General features: G+C 42.2%; 1 protein-coding gene across 1 annotated transcript in view; it reads left to right on the forward strand.

Annotated features, from left to right (window-relative positions):
* LOC143276878 (E3 ubiquitin-protein ligase UBR5-like) overlaps positions 1-19,694 on the forward strand; it is a 222,428-nt gene that overhangs the window by 83,841 nt on the left and 118,893 nt on the right. Inside the window, exons 19-20 of the mRNA XM_076581534.1 lie at positions 5,999-6,193; positions 9,594-9,675. Coding sequence (XP_076437649.1) covers positions 5,999-6,193; positions 9,594-9,675 — 277 coding nt within the window. The remainder of the gene's footprint in view (positions 1-5,998; positions 6,194-9,593; positions 9,676-19,694) is intronic.

The following is a 19,694-nucleotide window of genomic DNA, read 5'->3' on the forward strand; positions in this document are numbered from 1 at the left end:
CACTTTCATAATTTTCGCCAATTCTATCAGGACCCTGAAATCCGTCTGGGAACATCCACCATCCCGGCGGTCAAGGAAGCCAGATTTCTAGGGGTCGTCTTCGATCAGAAGCTGAATTTTCTCAGCCACATTAAACAGCTGAAAATATCTTGCCTAAAAGCCCTGAACATCATCCGAGTTGTGGCACACACGAACTGGGGTGCTGATAAGAGGACTCTCTTGCACCTCTACAGAGCCCTGGTCCGGTCCAAACTGGATTATGGAAGTGTCGTATACGGCTCGGCCAGACCATCCTACCTGAAACTGTTGGACCCTGTACACCACCAAGGGCTCCGTCTCAGCTTAGGTGCTTTCCGCACCACCCCTGTGCACAGCCTGTACGCAGAGGCGGGGGAACCGCCTCTTTCCAACCGCAGACTGAAGCTGACCCTGAACTATTATTTGAAATTGTTTTCGGAACCTACAAACCCTGCTTACGACGCTGTATTCAACAACCCTTTCGATAAGAAATTTACAGACAACCCAAACTGCATACCTCCTCTCGGACTCCGCATTCAGCCGCACTTGGAAAATGCCGATCTGGATGTCGGTGGCATCTCAGATTTCTCTAAGTTCCCTGACAGCCCCCCGTGGACCTTTACAACACCTGAGGTCCGATTCGATCTGGCCTCGTACCGTAAGGACACCACCAGTTCTCTGGCCTACAGAACCTACTTTTCGGAACTGTGCCACAAATTCCCCACCTTTCAAGGCATTTTCACTGACGGTTCCAAGTCAGAGGACGGAGTCGCCGCATCTGCGTTCTGTCCCGCCTTTCCTGACCGGCCCTCAACGGAACACATCCTGTCTGACAGCTCGGTATACACCGCGGAACTGACCGCACTGATCCTGGGGTTAAAAATGGTTCTCTCTTCCAAACAGAAGAGATTCATGATCTTTTCCGACTCCTTATCAGCCCTGGAGGCGATCGCCTGCAGGAATATCACTCATCCCAAACTGCTGGAATTTTATGAAACTTTTACTCTCGCAACGAAGAAAGGATACGAGGTTGTGTTGGCCTGGGTTCCCGGACATGTTGGCATTAGTGGTAACGAAAGGGCGGGCCTGCTGGCCAGGAACACTGTAAAGAAAGAATTGTCCAGATCCTTGGTACCCTATACAGACATGAAGCGGAAGGTCAATACTTACGTTAAGGATCTTTGGCAAGAGAAGTGGAACACCCAGATGGACAACAAGCTCTTCCAGATCCGTCCGGACCTGGGGGAGACCCTCCCTTCGGGGGTGAAGAACAGAAAGGAGGAATCTGTGCTGTGCAGACTGCGTAAGGGGCACACTTTTTTTACTCATTCTTACTTGTTGAAGGGGGAGGAGGCCCCTTGATGCGTTCCCTGTGACGAGCCTCTCACCGTGAAACACGTGCTCCTTGACTGTTGGGATCTGCATGACGTTAGACGCAGACATTACACGGCAGTTTCTTTGAAGACTTTGTTTCGTGATGTCCCTCCGTGGGCGCTGATGGACTTCTTAAAAGAAGTGAACCTTTTTAACCAGATTTGAAGGTTTTAAACTATGGAAGTTTTTTTCAACTTTGGAGTGGAAAGTTTGAAGTGTTGACTCGTTTTAATTAGTTGTTTTTTTATCCTTGTAGTAGTTATTGACGCGGCGATAGCCTTGAGATGGCCTTAGTGGTCGGCGAGGCTCTAAGCACCATAATTTCATTTCATTTCATTTTGTCCTCCGCTGTCGTCATACCTGGTGGCTGGTTGGTGCTGAGAAGGTAGATCTGACGGTTGTCTTTGTAGACTGTGGCCATCAGCGAGCCCTTCTGCATCTGCAGCAATTTTCCCTTCTCTTTCAATTTGGCAGTCTTGACCTCCTCTGGTAACCCTCTGCTGTTGACGTTGACAGTGGCACAGGCATATGTTCCATTTTGGGCCAGGTGTGTCATCAAGGGGACACTGGTGAAAAAAACGATCAAAATACAGGTGCCTGTTTTGATGGTAGAAAGGTGATGCCAACATGTGAACGACTTCATGCCCAAGACTGATGGTGGTGTCTCTGCGACTTGCACGGCTGGTGTAAATATCAAATGCAACGCAGTACCCTGTCCTGACGTCACACATCTCCCACACCTTGATGCCCCATTTGGTTGGCTTGGCTGGCATGTACTGCTTGAAAAATATCCGACCCTTGTACCCGATCGTTGCCTCATCAATACTTAGTTCACGACCTGGATGGTAGTTGGTCCGGAACAAAGGAAGAATCATGTTGATGAAATTTCTCACCTTGTACAAGGGGTCATAGTTGGGGTGATCATGTGCAGGTGTGTTAGATGTGTCATGCAGATGAAAGTACTGGTTGATATTGAAAAACCATGTTTTGGGCATGACACTGCTGATCCAGTTATTCCTGAAGTGAGGGTCGGTTGACCAGTAGCACCACAAACGTGGCAGACGATTGATCCCTATCATGATCAGCACAGAGAGATAGGCCCGCATTTCATCAGGTGTTGTTTTGAACCATAGGGGGTCAGGTGTGCCCTGGGCTGCTTGTCAGGCATATCTGTTGGTCTCTTCTGCTGCAACTTGAAAAAATGCGATGGGTATAAACAAAAAAAAATCCAGAGGGGTGGCAGTGCTTGGCAGTGAATGTGCAGGGCCTGTCGGCTGCTGGAATGTGGCCACGTTGGTAGGCTGAGTAGCCGGTCGCCACGTGGTATGCAGAGGGGCGAGTGGCACATTGTCCTCGGGATCACTTTCACCACTTTCTTCTCCTTGATGGAACCTAAATGCACATCAGAATCTTCTAATTCTTCACACTCTTCAATCTGATCATATTTTGACACTTCTTCTAAAATAAGACCTAATTCCTCCGCTGAATAGTCCTCAAACTCACTGGTGCATGCAGACGACGCCATTGTGAAAATCGGTCAGTTTCATTCACAACTCTACACACGCAGTTACCCTCCTTTCTTTGTGAATGGAAGTAGTGCTAGCATCCAAAAATAGCGATGCCAGATTATTGGACTATAGTAGGGAACTTTACACCAACTTTTAGTGCCTAGTCACGGCGTCAGCACATGATGAAAAAGTACCACACACATGCTGCCGGACGCTTTGAGGCGCAGCGCGCGCTAGCAGTGCCGGCTGCTACCGTTATCAGAAGGAGAGGGTTAAGGGAAATGAACGAGTTGACAGGTTTGCTGGTAATGCAACAACAATGAACAGTCTACATCTGGGAAAATTGGAAATTCTAAGAAAAGTAAAATAGTACCTCAAAAACCAGATACAAGGACATCACACCATTCATCGCCTCACAGAAAGAAAGATAGAGGGAGTGGCCCACAAGTCTAGCATGAATGTAGAGCATGATCCTTTGCAAATAAACGAATGGGTTTTTTTTTCCAACTGACGAATGTTGCACTATCGTTGTCCAACTGATTGACAAGACAGACCCACAGCATTTGCCAAAATGTCCCACGTTTGGACAAGCAAATCAATTGAGAATAAGTGTTCCGTTGCTCCTCTGTCATCATTCAGCTTATCCATAAATTAGTCGCAATTACCCAACTTCTGCTCGCGGGCTTCACGACTAGCAAAGATACCTGATTTCGTTGATTGTCATCAATCATCGTCAAAATGAGAAAACTCAAAAAGGAAAAGATGATTTTTGCAGCAGAGATTGATAAAGGAGTGAAAAATAAGTGGAACTGGGCCTGGCAAGATGAGACCATGAAAACAGAAGTGAAGAACAAAAAATAAGTTATGGGTAAGTGACGCCATTCACAAAATTGATGCCGTGGGCCAAGTGCGATTTGCGTCTTATTGTATGGGTGCAACTTTTCAGTCTAGGCATGGAAATCTGTTTCAGATTTACATCAAAAAGGGACCACCCATTTTCTGAAAAAAAAAGAAGAAAAGCTGATGCTTTTTTGAAAGCATTGTTTGTTGACCCCTTGAGAGGCAATCCAGTGTCTTCGGTGGGGGGACCACCTCCTGTAGACTTCACTTTCATGATTTGCTGAGGTTCCCCTCCCCTCTCTCTGAGTCTCCCCGAGCGGGGGGGGATAAACCCACTGTCAATGACTGTGGCAGCTTTGGCATTGAGCCAAGACACTGACCACTGGTTCTAGCTAAGAATCCCTGACTGCTGAATAATATAAGCAGTCACATACCCACCCCCTCCTCCCTCCAGTCATTCCCCTTCCCCATTACCTTCCTCAACCAACACACATGCCTGTCAGTGTAACAGAGACTAAAGCTGTAGAGACCAAGAGCCAGTTGCATTGCTCGGACGAAAGAGCCTAGTATGATCGTAACCTGCTACTAACTGCGTGTAGTATAGAACTGACCAATGGCGTAGTTCGGTCAATGCAGGCATTTAGTCACATGTAACTGTCAAAAAGTTAGAACCAAGCAGTGCAACTGGCTCCAGATGGTCAGTTATATTGGTACTGTGCAAACTTGCGTGCTTAGTACGTTTTACTTGAAAACACCACACACACACACACACACACACACACAGAGGAGATGCTTACAAAACCTCTGAAAAAACACTAATTTTGATTTCGGCCACGGGGCTTTGCCCCCCTGGACTCCACCAAGGGCCTAAGGCAGCCCCTGGACCCCAGCCGATCGGAGGAAACTGGACAATTCCGCAGCCTCAGCCACCCACCCACACGCATGCACGCACACGCGCGCGCGCGCACACACACACACACACACACACACACACACACACACACACACACACACACTCTCACTCACTCACTCGCTCACTCACTCACTCACACAAAGAGTTTAACACACAAAGAGTTGCAGTGCAGATACATGCACACATACAAACTTTTACTCTTTCCTCCCATGTCCCCCCACTCCCCCTTTCTCAGTCTCTGTCTATCTGTCTCTCTTGCTCTGTCTGTCTCTCTCTCTTTCTCACATGCACACAGAGAGTTGCATTGAAAACACACACACACTCACGAGACAAAAATTTTGAAAATCATGTACCCAAGGTTGATTTTTACAGGTTTGAAAGCAAAAGCACTTCAGTTTTGAAAGAATTGGACTGATTTTTGTCTCCTATGGGTTGGAATACCTCAGAGGCATTGGTGACCCTCAAGTGCAGATTTTATTGAAATTGAGAAAACCCTTCAGCTTCAGGGGGCTTCGCCCCCAAACCCCCACCATGGGCGTTGCCCCATGGACCCCCATTGGGGGCCGCAGAAGGCCCCCACCTTTCAGACTCATTCACGATTTCCCAATCTCATGCCTGTATATAGGATTGTGTGTGTGTATGTGTGTGTGTGTGTATTGGAGGTGGGTGTAAGTGTGTGTGTGAGTATTGTGGCAGCTTCACAATATATGAATGTGTGTGTATTCATATATGTGTATGTGTGTGTGGGGGATATGGGCCTATGTGTGTGTGTGTGTGTGCGTACTTGCGTGAGTGTTTGTGTGGGGGGGAGGTAACATGGAGAGAAGGAATGTGTTGGGAGTGGGGGAGGGGGGTGTAACATGGGAGATGGGGATATGTGTGTGTTTGTGTCGGGGCTTGTTTTCTTTTTCATGCAATGTTGGGCCTGTACATGTACATTTCTTGAGCATTGTGCTTTCACATATCTGTGATTTATTTATTTGTTCTTATCTATTTACTCATTAATTTAATGAATTATCCATTTATTTGCTCATGTATCCCTTTTTTTCTTTTTTCTTTTTCTCAAGGCCTGACTAAGTGCGTTGGGTTGTGCTGCTCGTCAGGGATCTGCTTAGCAAATGTGGTGTAGCGTATATGCATTTGTCTGAACACTGTGACGCCTCATTGAGTAGTTGAACTGAACTGAGCTGAGCAGATACAGAAATATCATCATAACAGTATTGAACAGGAACATGAATATCATCCACAACATCAAACAGAACTATCACCAGAAACATCAAACTTTAATATCCCTAACAACAAACAGGAATATCATGTGTAACCTAAAAATGGGCATTATTTCTAGGAGTCATTACCTGTGCTGCTGTGTGATGGGAATGGAACGGTGTACCCCCTTGCCAAAGACTGTAACGACAACATCCGTGACCCACTGTGGTTGGACCTGCCCCCGCTGTCGGGGGTCGGCATGCGTCTCAGTCACCTGACCTCTGTCACACCCATTCAGAAGAACAAGACAGCCATCATTGCTCTGACTGTTCAGGTGAGTTGGTGGATGGGTGGGTCAGTTTAATACTTATCTTGTGCCTTTTGTAGATGTGATTTATATGCCTGCAACATCTGTTTACCTTGGTAGCTACCATGGTTTCCAAGTATCTGACATAATTATGTCAGGAGCATTGTTGTGATCAGATCAGTCATTTTATTTAGATACTCATAAGCAGGTATTGTGCTCTTGTGAGGTATCCAGGTGGAAACTTATGGTTAATCCCTTCAGTGCCACAGTATTTAACCCTTTTTGGATGTTTTCTTGGGTAGGTTCATGCATTTATTGAGATATCTTACTAAGATATTTGGAATGATTTTTGCTTATACCCCTGACCATTATATCTTGGTCACTGTTTGGGGTACCCCCTCTTCATATGTATTTTCTCTTAAAATCTCTTAAAATGAAGGCTTTTGAAAAATAAAATTGTGAAACGTTTCTGTTAACACCTCTTTTCAGCCACATTCGTCTCTTTTTCTTCAGATGTGCTTGAAGTGTCACCCACATCAGCTTCATAGTCTGGGTGTTATCATTCAAGATCTCTTCAAGAACATCAAGCATTGTATAGCAGTTGACGTGTTGATCTGCCACTCTGTCCACCATCTTGCTGATTGTGAAGTGATGCAGGTCATTTTCACTTCATTATTGAGCCCTTCTCGTTCATAAGCAAATTTTAAAGGGAAGGAACAAGACTTGAACTCCTCTGCTTGGGTCACATTTACCAGGTACATACGTTAGGCATACTACTTTATAAAAACAGTACGTACGGCATACGTAGCTGGCACTTAAAATGGGAATAGGTCAGTACTTTTATGGATACAGCTGTTAATTTGCATGTGCATTAACAAGTAAAATGCCAATTGACCTGCTGTTTCAGTCGACTGACTGAGAGCTTGTTTCTGATAGTGAAGAGTAGTGGATTGACTGATGCTGTATACACAGTATTCGTTTAAAATTATACTATATTCAGATCAGTGATTTGCTTATTGACGTAATGATGTAATGGCGAAAATGACACAACCAGAGTGCCAACAGGCTTCGCACACACCTTAAAAATTCCTAAAAAGCCTGATTTTTGGAATCTCCAAAGCCTTCTTTTATGGGCTCTTAAAGGCCCTAAAATTTAGGTTTCAGAGGTCAGGGCCCCTAAAAGTCCCTAAAAATACAGGCATGTCTACTGTTACTGAGTGCCCGTATTTGTCCCAGAAAATTGATAAAATGGACAGGGTGTCCTGGAAATGCCTATATTTGCTGCATGTCCCGGAAAATAAAACAAAAATCTGATCGTGAAATTTTCCCCCCCAAAGTATCTAGTGGGTACAAGTGTACCTATAGATGGCTTTCCGACCATTGCCAGAGACACATTGTTAAGATTTACGGAAATGCTGCCGAATATTACCGAAGCCACTTCGTGAAAAGCTCGATTTGTCTGAACTGTACTGAAGCCATTTTGTGAAAGTCCGCTTGATTTCCATCACCTGCAAAGTATTTTCGGCAAGACCAGTGTGCATGTGGGTAAGCACCAACTGTGAATGTTTGCTGAGATGTTCCTGAAAATAATACCCAGCCCATTATTCTAATGTGTGTTGTTCCAGAAAAGTTAATTTTGGGGTAGGCATGCCTGAAAATAACATTTGATATTTTTTAAGACAGACTGAAAAATTGGAAAAGATAAAAAAACACAAAAAACCCCAACAAAACCTGAGAGGAAGAAGTCAGAGACTAATTGCATGCCGATGTACAAGAAATGTTCCGAGTGAATGAGACGTTGAACCAATGGAAGTAATGCTAATTTCAGGGTTTTGATGCAACGTCTGCCATGTTTTTCTATGTTTGCGTGCATATGTGTGTACTCAAGCACTGAAGGAGTGGAGGATGGGGTAGAGGTGAGGTCGTTGATGTCAAAATAATCGTTGATGTCAAAATAAGTGTTAAATCAGTGTGTGGAATGAGGCACCTTACCATCTAACACGCATCCGGACTGGCCATCTCTCTCCCTCTCTTTTGAGCACAGGCATGTGCGCATTCATACACCACACACACACACACACACACACACACACACACACACACACACACACACACACACACACACAACACACACACACACACACACACACACACACACACACACACAGAGGCACATATTAGTTTTTGCCATCCTATTATTGAGAAACAGTTGGCTGTGAATATTAAGGATATCATTACCAGTCTTGATGAGTTCTTCCAATATATCTGTCAAGTTCTTTACCTCAAAATATAAAGACACCACGTGTGTAAATATTGTGCAGTAAAATATTGCATCCAACTGTGGATTTCTCTGAGGGAAAGGGTGAAGAGTTAATTTGAGAATGGAGAGATGTGTGAACAGTGGACATTTTTTTCCCTTCGGATTAAATGTAACATTTTTACTCTGGTGCTTTGCCTGGCCATTCCTCTTATTGGGCTCTCCACGTTGGTGGGTATTTGTGAGTAAATAGGAAAAAATCAATAGTATTTTGAGAAGAAAAAAAAACCCAACAAGAATACATATATTAGCATACATTTAGACAATATCAATGCCCAATTTATTGTCAAAGGTTTCTTTCAAAAATCAGTATCAGCCAGGAGAGGGCTTCCTAATGCTTAACAAACTGACAAAAACCAATTTCTTCTTGGGGGGCTTTGCCCCCCCGGTTCCTCCAGCAGGGTGTTGCCTCAACACCCCACAGGGGCATAGGTGGCCCCTGGACCCTGGCCTGGTTTTCAGTGTTTTTTCTTCAGCTGTTCCGCAGTCTACAATCAGAATGGACCTGTAGTATTCTAATATGGTAAAGTGAACAGAATCAGAAAAAAAATGCCTAGATTAAAAAATGGTAGTGAATGTTTTGTTGATTTCTGTTTATCAACATTTTGGTGTTATGAGCATTTGCAAGTGAACTTCATTGTCTGAGTTCCACCTGATTATGGGTTAGCGTTTTGGTTTATGCCAGATCTGAACCAGTAACAACATGCAAGGTGGGTGGTTCATTGTGTTCAGTGAAGACAAAAACAGTAACATAGAAGTTAGCCAGCCTGCAGCTTGGAAATGTCGAAAAATGCAACATTTGGCGTAATTTCTTTTATGAATGCATAAAAGTCTGTCTTTGTATAATTGCATCAAAAGTGTTGTCCATGTACGATAGGTGTGCACACATTATTTCAACTTTCTGTTTTGGGATCAATAATAGAGCATGAATATTTGATGATTTTACCAGTCATGAAAAATAGGCTGCATATGTTTACTTCACCTTGCTTTCTGTTTGCATTGTGAACTGATAGTTTACAAAAGAAGTTAGTAGTACTATTAGGGCATTGTGTCCAGCAGTGCTTCAGAGATTGAAACAACAATATATAGTGTACTGTGGCATTGTTACAGCACCAGCGGATTATGCCATATATCCTGCGATCTGATCTGGAGCGTGTCAGAAACATTGTGTCAGCCCTGGAGGAGGATATAAGTAAGCAAATTTTTCTTCATTGTTATTTATTTACTTATTCATTACTTTTATCACGTTTGACATGTTTGTGTGTATGTGTGTGCATGTATGTGTGTTACTCTGTCCTTGCTTTTCTAGGTATGCATGGATTTCTTTTTGAATGATAGTTACAAGGACACACCAGCAGCATAAGTATAAGTTTTTATGCCTCCAGAATTGTTATGTTTTTATGTGGCATGGGAGATAATATGGTGTGGTGGTTTTGTTTTTTTTATAATGTGTAGACACACACACACAAATTTAACCTGGCTTCTAAGATTGAAAATAAATCTGGTATCATATACTGTACCATGTCAAACAGATGCAAACAAGGCCTGTCGGTTTGCTTTGTTTGGCAAAATTTCGCAGCAGACTCAGTGAAAAGATGGCCAGCTAAATCCACCCTGTTCTAGCCTGTAAAACATGATCAAGGCTGCAAGCAATGACTCATTCCTTTTGGCCAGGCTGTCAACGCTATCTTGTCAGGTTTTCTGCTTTGCCTCATCTGACGCTTTTTTTGGCTTTTAAGTGATCATTTGGCCTGTTAGTTACTTGAGGTCATTTTTCTATCCTCTTTTGTCGTCTGTGACGTTTGATTTGATGTTGACGAGCACAACAGCCAAGTGGTTAAAGAGATGAACTTTCAGTCTTAGGGTCTCAGGTTCGAATCTTGGTGATGGCGCCTGGTGGGCAAAGGGTGGAGATTTTTCTGATCTCCCAGGTCAACATATGTGCAGACCTGCTAGTGCCTGAATCCCCTTCGTGTGTATACGCAAGCAGAAGATCAAATACGCACATAAAAGATCCTGTAATTCATGTTGGCGTTCGGTGGGTTATGGAAACAAGAACATACTCAGTATGCAGACCCCTGAAAGCGGAGTGTGGCTGCCTACATGACCGGGTAAAAACGGTCATACAGGTAAAAGCCCACTCATGTACATAGAGTGAACGTGGGAGTTTCAGCCCACAAACGCAGAAGAAGATTTCATTCTGCTCCTCTTCAGATCACTACTTTCTTTATTTCTCACTCACTGTCAGTCTCTTTCCTTTCTCTTGGGGTTAGCACTCTTGGGTAAACTTGCGCAGTTCACTATGCCCAGCACATCACCCTGCGATGGTCGGAACCGTGAGGCTGGGTCAGCACTTCATCAGGAGCCTGGAGCGTATGGTTTCTCCTGGGTTGGATCACAGCTTGTGTTTTTGGATGCGGGCCGCGGAGATGTGCTCAACTCACAAAATTGGTCGTGAAGGAGATCGATTTGGGCACCACCTCCCAAGTTGTCCCATTAGGAGGGGGAATTCATGGGGAGTTGCAGCTTCACTGTGGATAGTGTGGACATGGGGCTGGACACTTCCTCATAAGGGATTTCATGTGCGCCCTCTATCTCAAGCAGTGCATTGAGAAGGCTTTCTGTTGGGATGTTGTTGCCTCCATTCCTCCCTCCTGTGCCAAGTCAACTCTCCCTGTATTCAAGTGGGAGGGGGTGGGGGGCTCTGGTCTCAGGGGGATTGGAGGGGGTGTGTGAGCATCTTTCCTTTGCCCACCCCAGGCCAGGTCACCCCAATATCTCCATGGGAGGGGTTATGCGTGGCCCCCAGCTGTCTGGCCGCTTTTCCCTGCGATTATTTGTCATTTACTGATTTAGATCAGAGAACAAATTATGTCATTTTGATCAAACCGAGAGATTTTGAATAACAAACACCAGCAAAATCCAATTCATTCCCGAAAAATTCACACACGCGCGCACACACACACACATAGAGCACACACTTTACCTTCACTCACATACACACACATTAACATACAGACACTATACACACGCACGCATAGATGAACACACAGACAAACTCACAGATCATTGTACATGTTACCATCACACACACACCCACATCCATACCCACACCCACCTACACACACACACAAACACACCCACACCCACACCCACACCACATCCACACCATACCACACCACCACACACACACACACACCACACAAGCATGGTCTTGTCACATTTTATCAAATTTTTGCAGCAATCACTGTAGCAAGTGCAATGCAATAAAAACTTTGTAGCAATTGGTGTCTTGAATTAGGTGGCGGCAGTGAAAATTTAAATATTCATTACAATGACTGAAATGTGATTTTTGGCAAACAACAAGACAATATAAGAAAGAAAAAAAAAAGTAAGTGAATATCTTGATTGGTTCTGAAGATATTCCATTTTAAAGATGTGACGATGCGTACATGCTGTTAGTACTTAATATTTTCACATTTTCACAGTCATACTGTACTGTCCATGATGATACTGTTATGAAAACTCATATACTTCTAAAAACCATATGATAATAGCATATTGCACAAGAAAAAAATAACACTTCAGCAGCAAAGAAATTGGAAAATATGCCTGTCAAAGTAGGGGGAAATTGAAAATCAAGACATGTCAATCTGCACAGAATAGCAACTTTGAAGGTCTACAGCACTGAAAAGAATAGACAGCTGCATTTCATAATAAAATATCTTGCAGAATACATCACAAAAAGTGCACTGAATTTTTTTCAGGCAGGATAATTTACTGAATTTTAAGTATCAGAGTCTCAAAGTTTGAAAAATCTTCAATTTGACCAGCGGAAAAAAGACTGTTTATTGGGGTAGCATGCTGCAAAGATGAATATTTCAGTAACTGTCACAAGTAGGACCAGGAAATTGTGTGTGTGTATTAAGTGAAATGTCAGCTTTCAAAATAAATTAAAATCAATCTTAAAACTTTCATCTAAAGTTGGCAGAAAAGGAATGATACCCGATTTCCTCATAAATAAGGGTGCACGTTGTGGATGAGACTTCTTCAAAATTTTTGTTTTTGAAAAAATATTGATGTTACAGCCACAATAAGTTACCAGTGGTCTTGGCTGATCAGCTTCTGCAAAATAACTGCAAATTTTTAAACAAATGCAACTTGAGAGCATTGTACAGAATGGGTAGGTTGATGGGGCATTCCACAACAAAGGTTCCCAAGAGGGAGCAAATATTACTTAAGTTGCTATCAAAAATGACAGATATATGAATCTGTTTTCTTTCAGCTCTCTAGCTTTTTCTTCCATCCATGAACCCAGTCATGCATTTCATTGTAGAAGAACCACAATAAATAAGAAATAAAAGGTGGATGATGCATCTTTATTTCTTCACAAAATGGCATTTGATTCACAAGAGAGAAAATGCACACCAAAAAATATCTTTTTTGGCACTCACAGGTTTCCTGGCATCAGCAATAACATACTGCTCGCTACCTGAGCTGTTCATACTGGCCTTTTTGGATCAATGAATAGGTCTTGCATGCCCTGCCATGAGCAGCCCTTTCTGCAACATGTTAGATACACAGATCAGCTCATAAGAAAGAACAAAAGTTATATTAAATTTAAAACATACAACCAAAAACAGAGCTCTCAGTTTAATATATGTTTAGGATTTTACCAATTTCTGTGTGTTTTGAGTGGGAGGAAAACACTGTGATAACAGAATTATAAAATGGCATACTGACAGGTAAGTATGCATTCAACAGCAACACAAATTTCACTGCACTGAACTATTTGGCTGCATTTTCCTTTCACACAATAACTCATATTGCAGCAATAACTTATGCTTTGGCAACTGAGGCTGAAGTTTTGGGGGTCTGTCCTTTCCAGCTGCTGACAAGAGCTTTGCCATCTACATGTACTGTTCAACTTACGTGTCTTTGTTGCATGCGATTATTTACTCAAATATTTCCACTTCAGGGTACTACATTTCATGATTGAGATGAATGTATTACTAAATGTCTTAGGTATATATGATTACTAAATATTGAATATTTTATTGTTAATATGCACATCATACTTAGTATCTTATTCTTTGATATATATATATTTTGTGTACTCACCTTTATTTGTGTGTGTATGTGAGAATGCATGTCTTAGATATATACATATATCAAAGTGAATATTTCATTCACAATATGTGCATGGTATTTTGCATTTTATCATTTCATGAATTATCTCTTTGTTTCCTGTTTCATGCAGTCGAGATGCATAGCATATCATGGGTTACATGAACACACACACACACACACACACTTTATACTCTTAATTGCTGGATCCCAGATAGTGTTATATAGTTTGACTTAACCTGATGTGCAGCTTAGGCTATGGGTATTATTGTACTGATTTTCTTTTTACTAATTTTAGGTTGTTAAAAATTGGTGTTAATTTTTTTAAGAAACAGGATGTTGACTGCACTGTTCAAATTAATCATATATCTCTTCACATTACACTTTTTTCATACTCAGACATACATACACATACTCACAAGCATACATGTGCAAATGCAAACTTGCTCTCTCTCTCTCTTTCTCTCTCTCTCTCTCTCACTCACACACACACACCTACTCCACTGACAGGAAAGAAATGGGGGAGGGGATGACTGGAGGGAGGAGGTGGTGGGTCAGCAGTCAGGGATTCTAAGCTGGAGCAAGTGGTCAGTGATTTGGCTCAGTGCCAAGTTTGCCACAACCATTGACAACCCCCTCCCCTCTGCTTACCATTGGTGGATGATACTCAGAGACAAGTGAGGGGAATGATTATACAACTTTCAGCAAATTATTAAGTGAAGTTTGCAGAGGAGAGGGGGTGGGGTGGGGGTGGGGGGTGGGGGGTTTAATATGAATTGGTGTTCTTGTTCTTTTTGGAATGTGAGAGTATAGTAACTATCTGTCTGTATATATTAATATAAAGTTTCACAGCTATCGAAGCAGAAAGCAACTAGAATATCAGACTATCAGACTTATGTATGATGTTGAATGAAATGCTCATCTTATGGAAAAAGAAACCACATTACAATTTTTTTTACTCACTTATTTAACACTCACCGAGTCTGTAGCAGACGACGCTAATGCTGTCCCGAGCACTTCCGGTTTTAGACCCAGGTAATATTTTGCTTACTAAAGCAAAAATCAATCAAATATTAGTAATTGGAATTCATGGGCTCTGTTTTAACATGTCCATTTTTCATTCTGTATCAATAGTTTTTGTGTGTTTTACTCAGAAAAAAATAAATCGTGTTCCGATTGAAACACGGTGTCACGTTACGAAAACACTGATGAAATAGATCCAAGCTGCTCAGTTACTGACATCGATCAAAATCCTGATTCAAAGAATTTCAGCTCAATATTGTGCATGAAAGTGCTAAAGACATTTGTTTTCAAAAATATTATAAAACTTACCGATGAAACTTAAGATTTTCTGGAGAAACAATGCCATTTTTGTGTTAGATGAAGTGCCGCTCTCCTGTGTCGAATGTTGATTGGGCCGACGCAACTGACGAAGAGGGGTACCTGCTTTTGAATCGCTTGAGCAAATTGATCATGGATCAAAAATCTTAGTTTCGGATACCATTGAAATCAGTAGAAAATGCTCTTTACCGGTCATACAGTATCGCGTAGGGTCAGATTTCATTTTCGAACTGCGCGAGGCGTTGAAAGATAGCTGAAAAATTCCCGTAACTTTGCGCTCAGATCTAACTACCCTACTTCGCCCAAGGCTTGGAAAAAAACACACGAAAGTTCTCCTTGAACTTTCGCCTTTCACGGCTCCCAGTTTTTCAAACAGTAACCAATGAATGGAAAACAATGGATGCGATTTTTTCCACTATGTGGTTGAAACTGTGTCGCGCTCAGAAAGACACCGGCCGCCATTGAACAAGGATCGCTATTTCGCGTTACAGTACACTTCTTTTTCTTCCATTCCCGAACTCATTACGCATTGTATAAAGCAAACACAATAAAAAATTAAAAATATGGATGATAAATAATTATTTCAGTTGGATAGTTTTTCACAAAATGAAATCAAATTTGAGAAAATGCACTTCAAAATTAGTCAATTTTTTAGGCGTTCATAGGTTTCCCGGCATCGGCCATGGGGGCTGCCGCTACCTACTTGAATTACATCAGCTGATTAGACAGCAATACACTTCATAGCTGTAGTAAGAATACGTTATTTGGATCTGGGGTCTGAAGCCTGAGTAATTATACTGATATTTATAAATAATGATAATAAAATTAATGATAGATAGTATTTAGATGGCACAAATTCCCCATATGAATTAATAATAATACTGTACATTTATATAGCGCCCTTTCTTACTAAGAACTCAGGGCGCTTTACATGAAAGAAAAATATTACAAGTAACATAAAACATCTGATACTCACACTCTCCCTTTTCCACTTTACCTACATCCAAAGTGAGCTGACATGGGCGGTGTTGGAGAAAAGGAAGCTGAGAGTACTTTTAGATAGGTTTTAAAAAGATGAGTCTTTAGTGATGAGCGAAAAGCAGAAACAGAATCAGATGCACGGATATGATAAGGAAGGTTGTTCCAGATGTGAGGAGCAGCAAAGAAGAAAGAACATTCACCATAGGTTCTTGTATTGACGTGAGGAAGTTTCTAAAGGTAATCGTCAGAGGAAGAGTGGAGATTTCTTGTGGGACTGTAAACACTGATAAGGTCGGAAAGATAAGTAGGTCCTGCGGAGTGGAAAGCAGAATAGCAGAGACACTCAACTTTGTATTTAATTCTTGCTTCAGTGGGGAGCCAATGTAGTGTGCAGAGGTGAGGAGAAATGTGATCAGTACGTGGGACTCCCCCCACCCCCCACCACCCCCCTCGATCGTTTTGAAGTTTTTGAATTTGCTGAAGAATATTATGTGGACAGCCTATGAGAAGAGAATTACAGTAGTCAGTTTGTGACAGCACAAAAGCAGAAATAAGAGTTTTAGTAGTTTAAACAGAAAGGTACTGACAGATAGAGTTGATGTCACGAAGTTCACTATTTACTATGCATATCAGATTTACTACCTAAGCATGTATGCTGAGGTATGAGTCAAGAATGACTCAGGGTTCCTTGCTGATTTAGAAAACTGAACTGTGGTATCACCAACCACAATAGAGGCAGGAAAAGAAGTAGATGTGGACATTCTTAATAATAATAATAATGGATACTTATATAGCACACTATCCAGAAATCTGCTCTAGGTGCTTTACAAAAACGCTTTTGATAACATAAAACATTATATCTATGTTACATACACACACCAAAATGTGACCACACACACACACACACACATGCGCGCGCGCGCGCGCACGCACACACACACACACACACACACACACACACACACACTGCATACATACATTTTAACATACATGTGTATCTAACAGCTACCCTAACACATACGCACACATAGGCAGGCACAAACTTACATAGACACACGCACACACAATACACATTCATATACATGCATGTAGTTGTGGACCTGCCACAATTGAACTTATTGCTGAGGGAAAAGGTGAGTTTTGAGACGAGATTTAAAAGATGCGAGGGAATCAGAATGACGGAGGTTATCAGGGAGCTTGTTCCACGTCTTTGGCGATTGAAAAGAAAACGATCTGTGTCCATAGGTCTTACTTCTGACGTGAGGTATCCTGAGAAGTCGAGTATCAGAGGAAGAACGGAGCTGGCGAGACGGGGTATAGATATGGATGAGTTCAGAAAGATATTTGGGGCCAGATCCGTTGACTGCAGAAAAGGTCAGAGTGGATAGCTTATAGTCTATTCGATCAGAAACAGGCAACCAGTGGAGAGACTGAAGGAGAGGAGAAACATGGTCAAATTTAGAAGCTCTGCAAATGAGTCTGGCAGCGTTATTCTGAATTCTTTGGAGTCTGTCTAACAGGTATTTGGGAAGGCCGGCCAAAAGAGAGTTGCAGTAATCCAATCTTGAGAGAACCAGAGAGCATACAAGTGTCTTGGTTGCATCGGTTGAGAGATAGTGGCGGATAGAGCTGATTCTACGCAGTTCCAAATAGGCAACTTTACAGATATTCGAAATGTGCTGTTGGAAGGAAAGAGACTGGTCCAGGATTACACCAAGACTGCGAACAGAGGGAGAAAGTGAAACAGGTGTGCTATTGATCAGAACAGAGTCAGGAAAGGAAGGATGTTGACGAAACTTCTTTGGACAGGTTATCATAAATTCAGTCTTATCATCATTTAATTGCAGCTTGTTGAGAGTCATCCAGTCCTTTAGGCCAGCAATGCACTCCTGTGTTTGAGTCACCAGTGCATCAAATTCAGCTATGGAAGCCGACTGATAAAGTTGTGTGTCATCAGCAAAGCTCTCATGCGACATCGCATGATGACTGATGACATCCGACACAGGAGCCGCATACAGCATGAAAAGAACAGGACCTAGGACCGACCCTTGTGGGACACCACATTTCAAGGCAGATACTCTAGAGTATGTACCATTTACACACACTTTCTGTGTACGATCTGACAGGTAAGACGTGATCCATGCTAGTGCAGTGTCACGAATACCAAAGGAAGTTTTAAGTCTGTTCAAGAGGATAGAGTGGTCGATAGTGTCAAAAGCTGCTGACAAATCTAAGAGAGCGAGAAAAGATATCTTATCCTCATCAAATCCCGAAAGCAAATCATTCACTATTCTAAGAAGGGCTGTTTCGCAACTATGACCACGTCTATAAGCTGACTGGTGGGAATTAAGTAAACCATTCTGCTCCAGATGAGCTAAGAGCTGAGACAATATGATCTTTTCTAGCAGTTTTGATAAAAATGACAGATTAGAGACAGGTCGATAATTTTTCAAACAATTATGATCCAAAGATGGTTTCTTGATGAGTGGACGTACAACAGCAGATTTGAAGCTTTCAGGGAAACAACCAGACAGTAAGGAAGAATTGATGACATGAGTAATATGTGGCAGTAGAACATCAATACATTCAACCAACAAAGAAGACGGGACAGGGTCAAGCTCACAGGATTTCGGACAAGCGCTCAGACACACTTTCTTCACAAAATCTTCAGTAACCGGTTGGAAACAATGTAAAACAGGACCACTGTACACGCGTTCTTGAACGGGTGAAGGAGACACAACAGAGTCAAGCTTCTCACGAATGCCTGATATTTTGCCGGTGAAGAAGTCAGAAAACTTTTGAGGGAGTTCCTGCACCGAAAATGTTGTAGGGAGAGGAGTGTTTTTCATTTTACCTAGTAGATTGTTCGTAGCGTTGAAAAGCTGTTTGGCTGTGGTGCATGCAAGTATTTTAGAAGAGTAGAACTTTGACTTTGCTCCTTGCAGAGGAAATAATCATAGCTTCAGTTTTGTCATCATTCAACTTTAGTTTGTTGAATGTCATTCAGGATTTAACATCAAGAATACAATCCTGAATTGACAGAATCAGACTATGCACCTGATTTAATTACACATGCTTAACCGTGACCCGCTAGTGCAGACTCCGGCAGGGGTCTGACATTCCTGTCCTGCGCAAACTACTATCCACATAGATTTTGTTCTGCAGACTTTTGTTGCCGAGTATCATCAGCAAAAGAGTGGTGAAGAACAGAATGGCCAGACATGACATCAGAAAGAGGAGCAGTGTACAGAATGAACAGAATGGGGCCCAGGACAGAGCCTTGTGGCACACCATAGGAGATCAGGGCTAGATCAGACTTAAGTTACTAACAGAGACAATCTGGAAGCGGTTGGATAGGTATGAAGAAAACCAACTCAGAACTGTTGAGTGAATCCCAAAAACATGTTCAAGTCTGGAAAGGAGTATGCTGTGTGGTATATTGCGTCAAATGCAGCTGACAGATTGAGCAAAGTTAACACAGTTTACCTTCATCAACAGACAGTAACAGGTCATTAACTACTTTCAACAAAGCAGTTTCAGTGCAATGGGCAGATCTATGTGCTGACTGAAAAGAAGAGAACAGGTTGTTTAATGTTAAATGGTCTGAAAGTTGGGAGAGAACAATTTTTTCAATAATTTTGGACACAAAAGCAAGGTTGGATACAGGGCAAAAACGTTTTTTTTTTTTTTGAGGTCATTGTGATCCAGAGAGACTTTCTTTAGCAGGGGCTTAACAAGTGCAGTTTTGTATACATCTGGGGA

Source organism: Babylonia areolata, chromosome 33 (assembly GCF_041734735.1).
Source record: "Babylonia areolata isolate BAREFJ2019XMU chromosome 33, ASM4173473v1, whole genome shotgun sequence".
Taxonomy (NCBI): domain Eukaryota; kingdom Metazoa; phylum Mollusca; class Gastropoda; order Neogastropoda; family Buccinidae; genus Babylonia; species Babylonia areolata.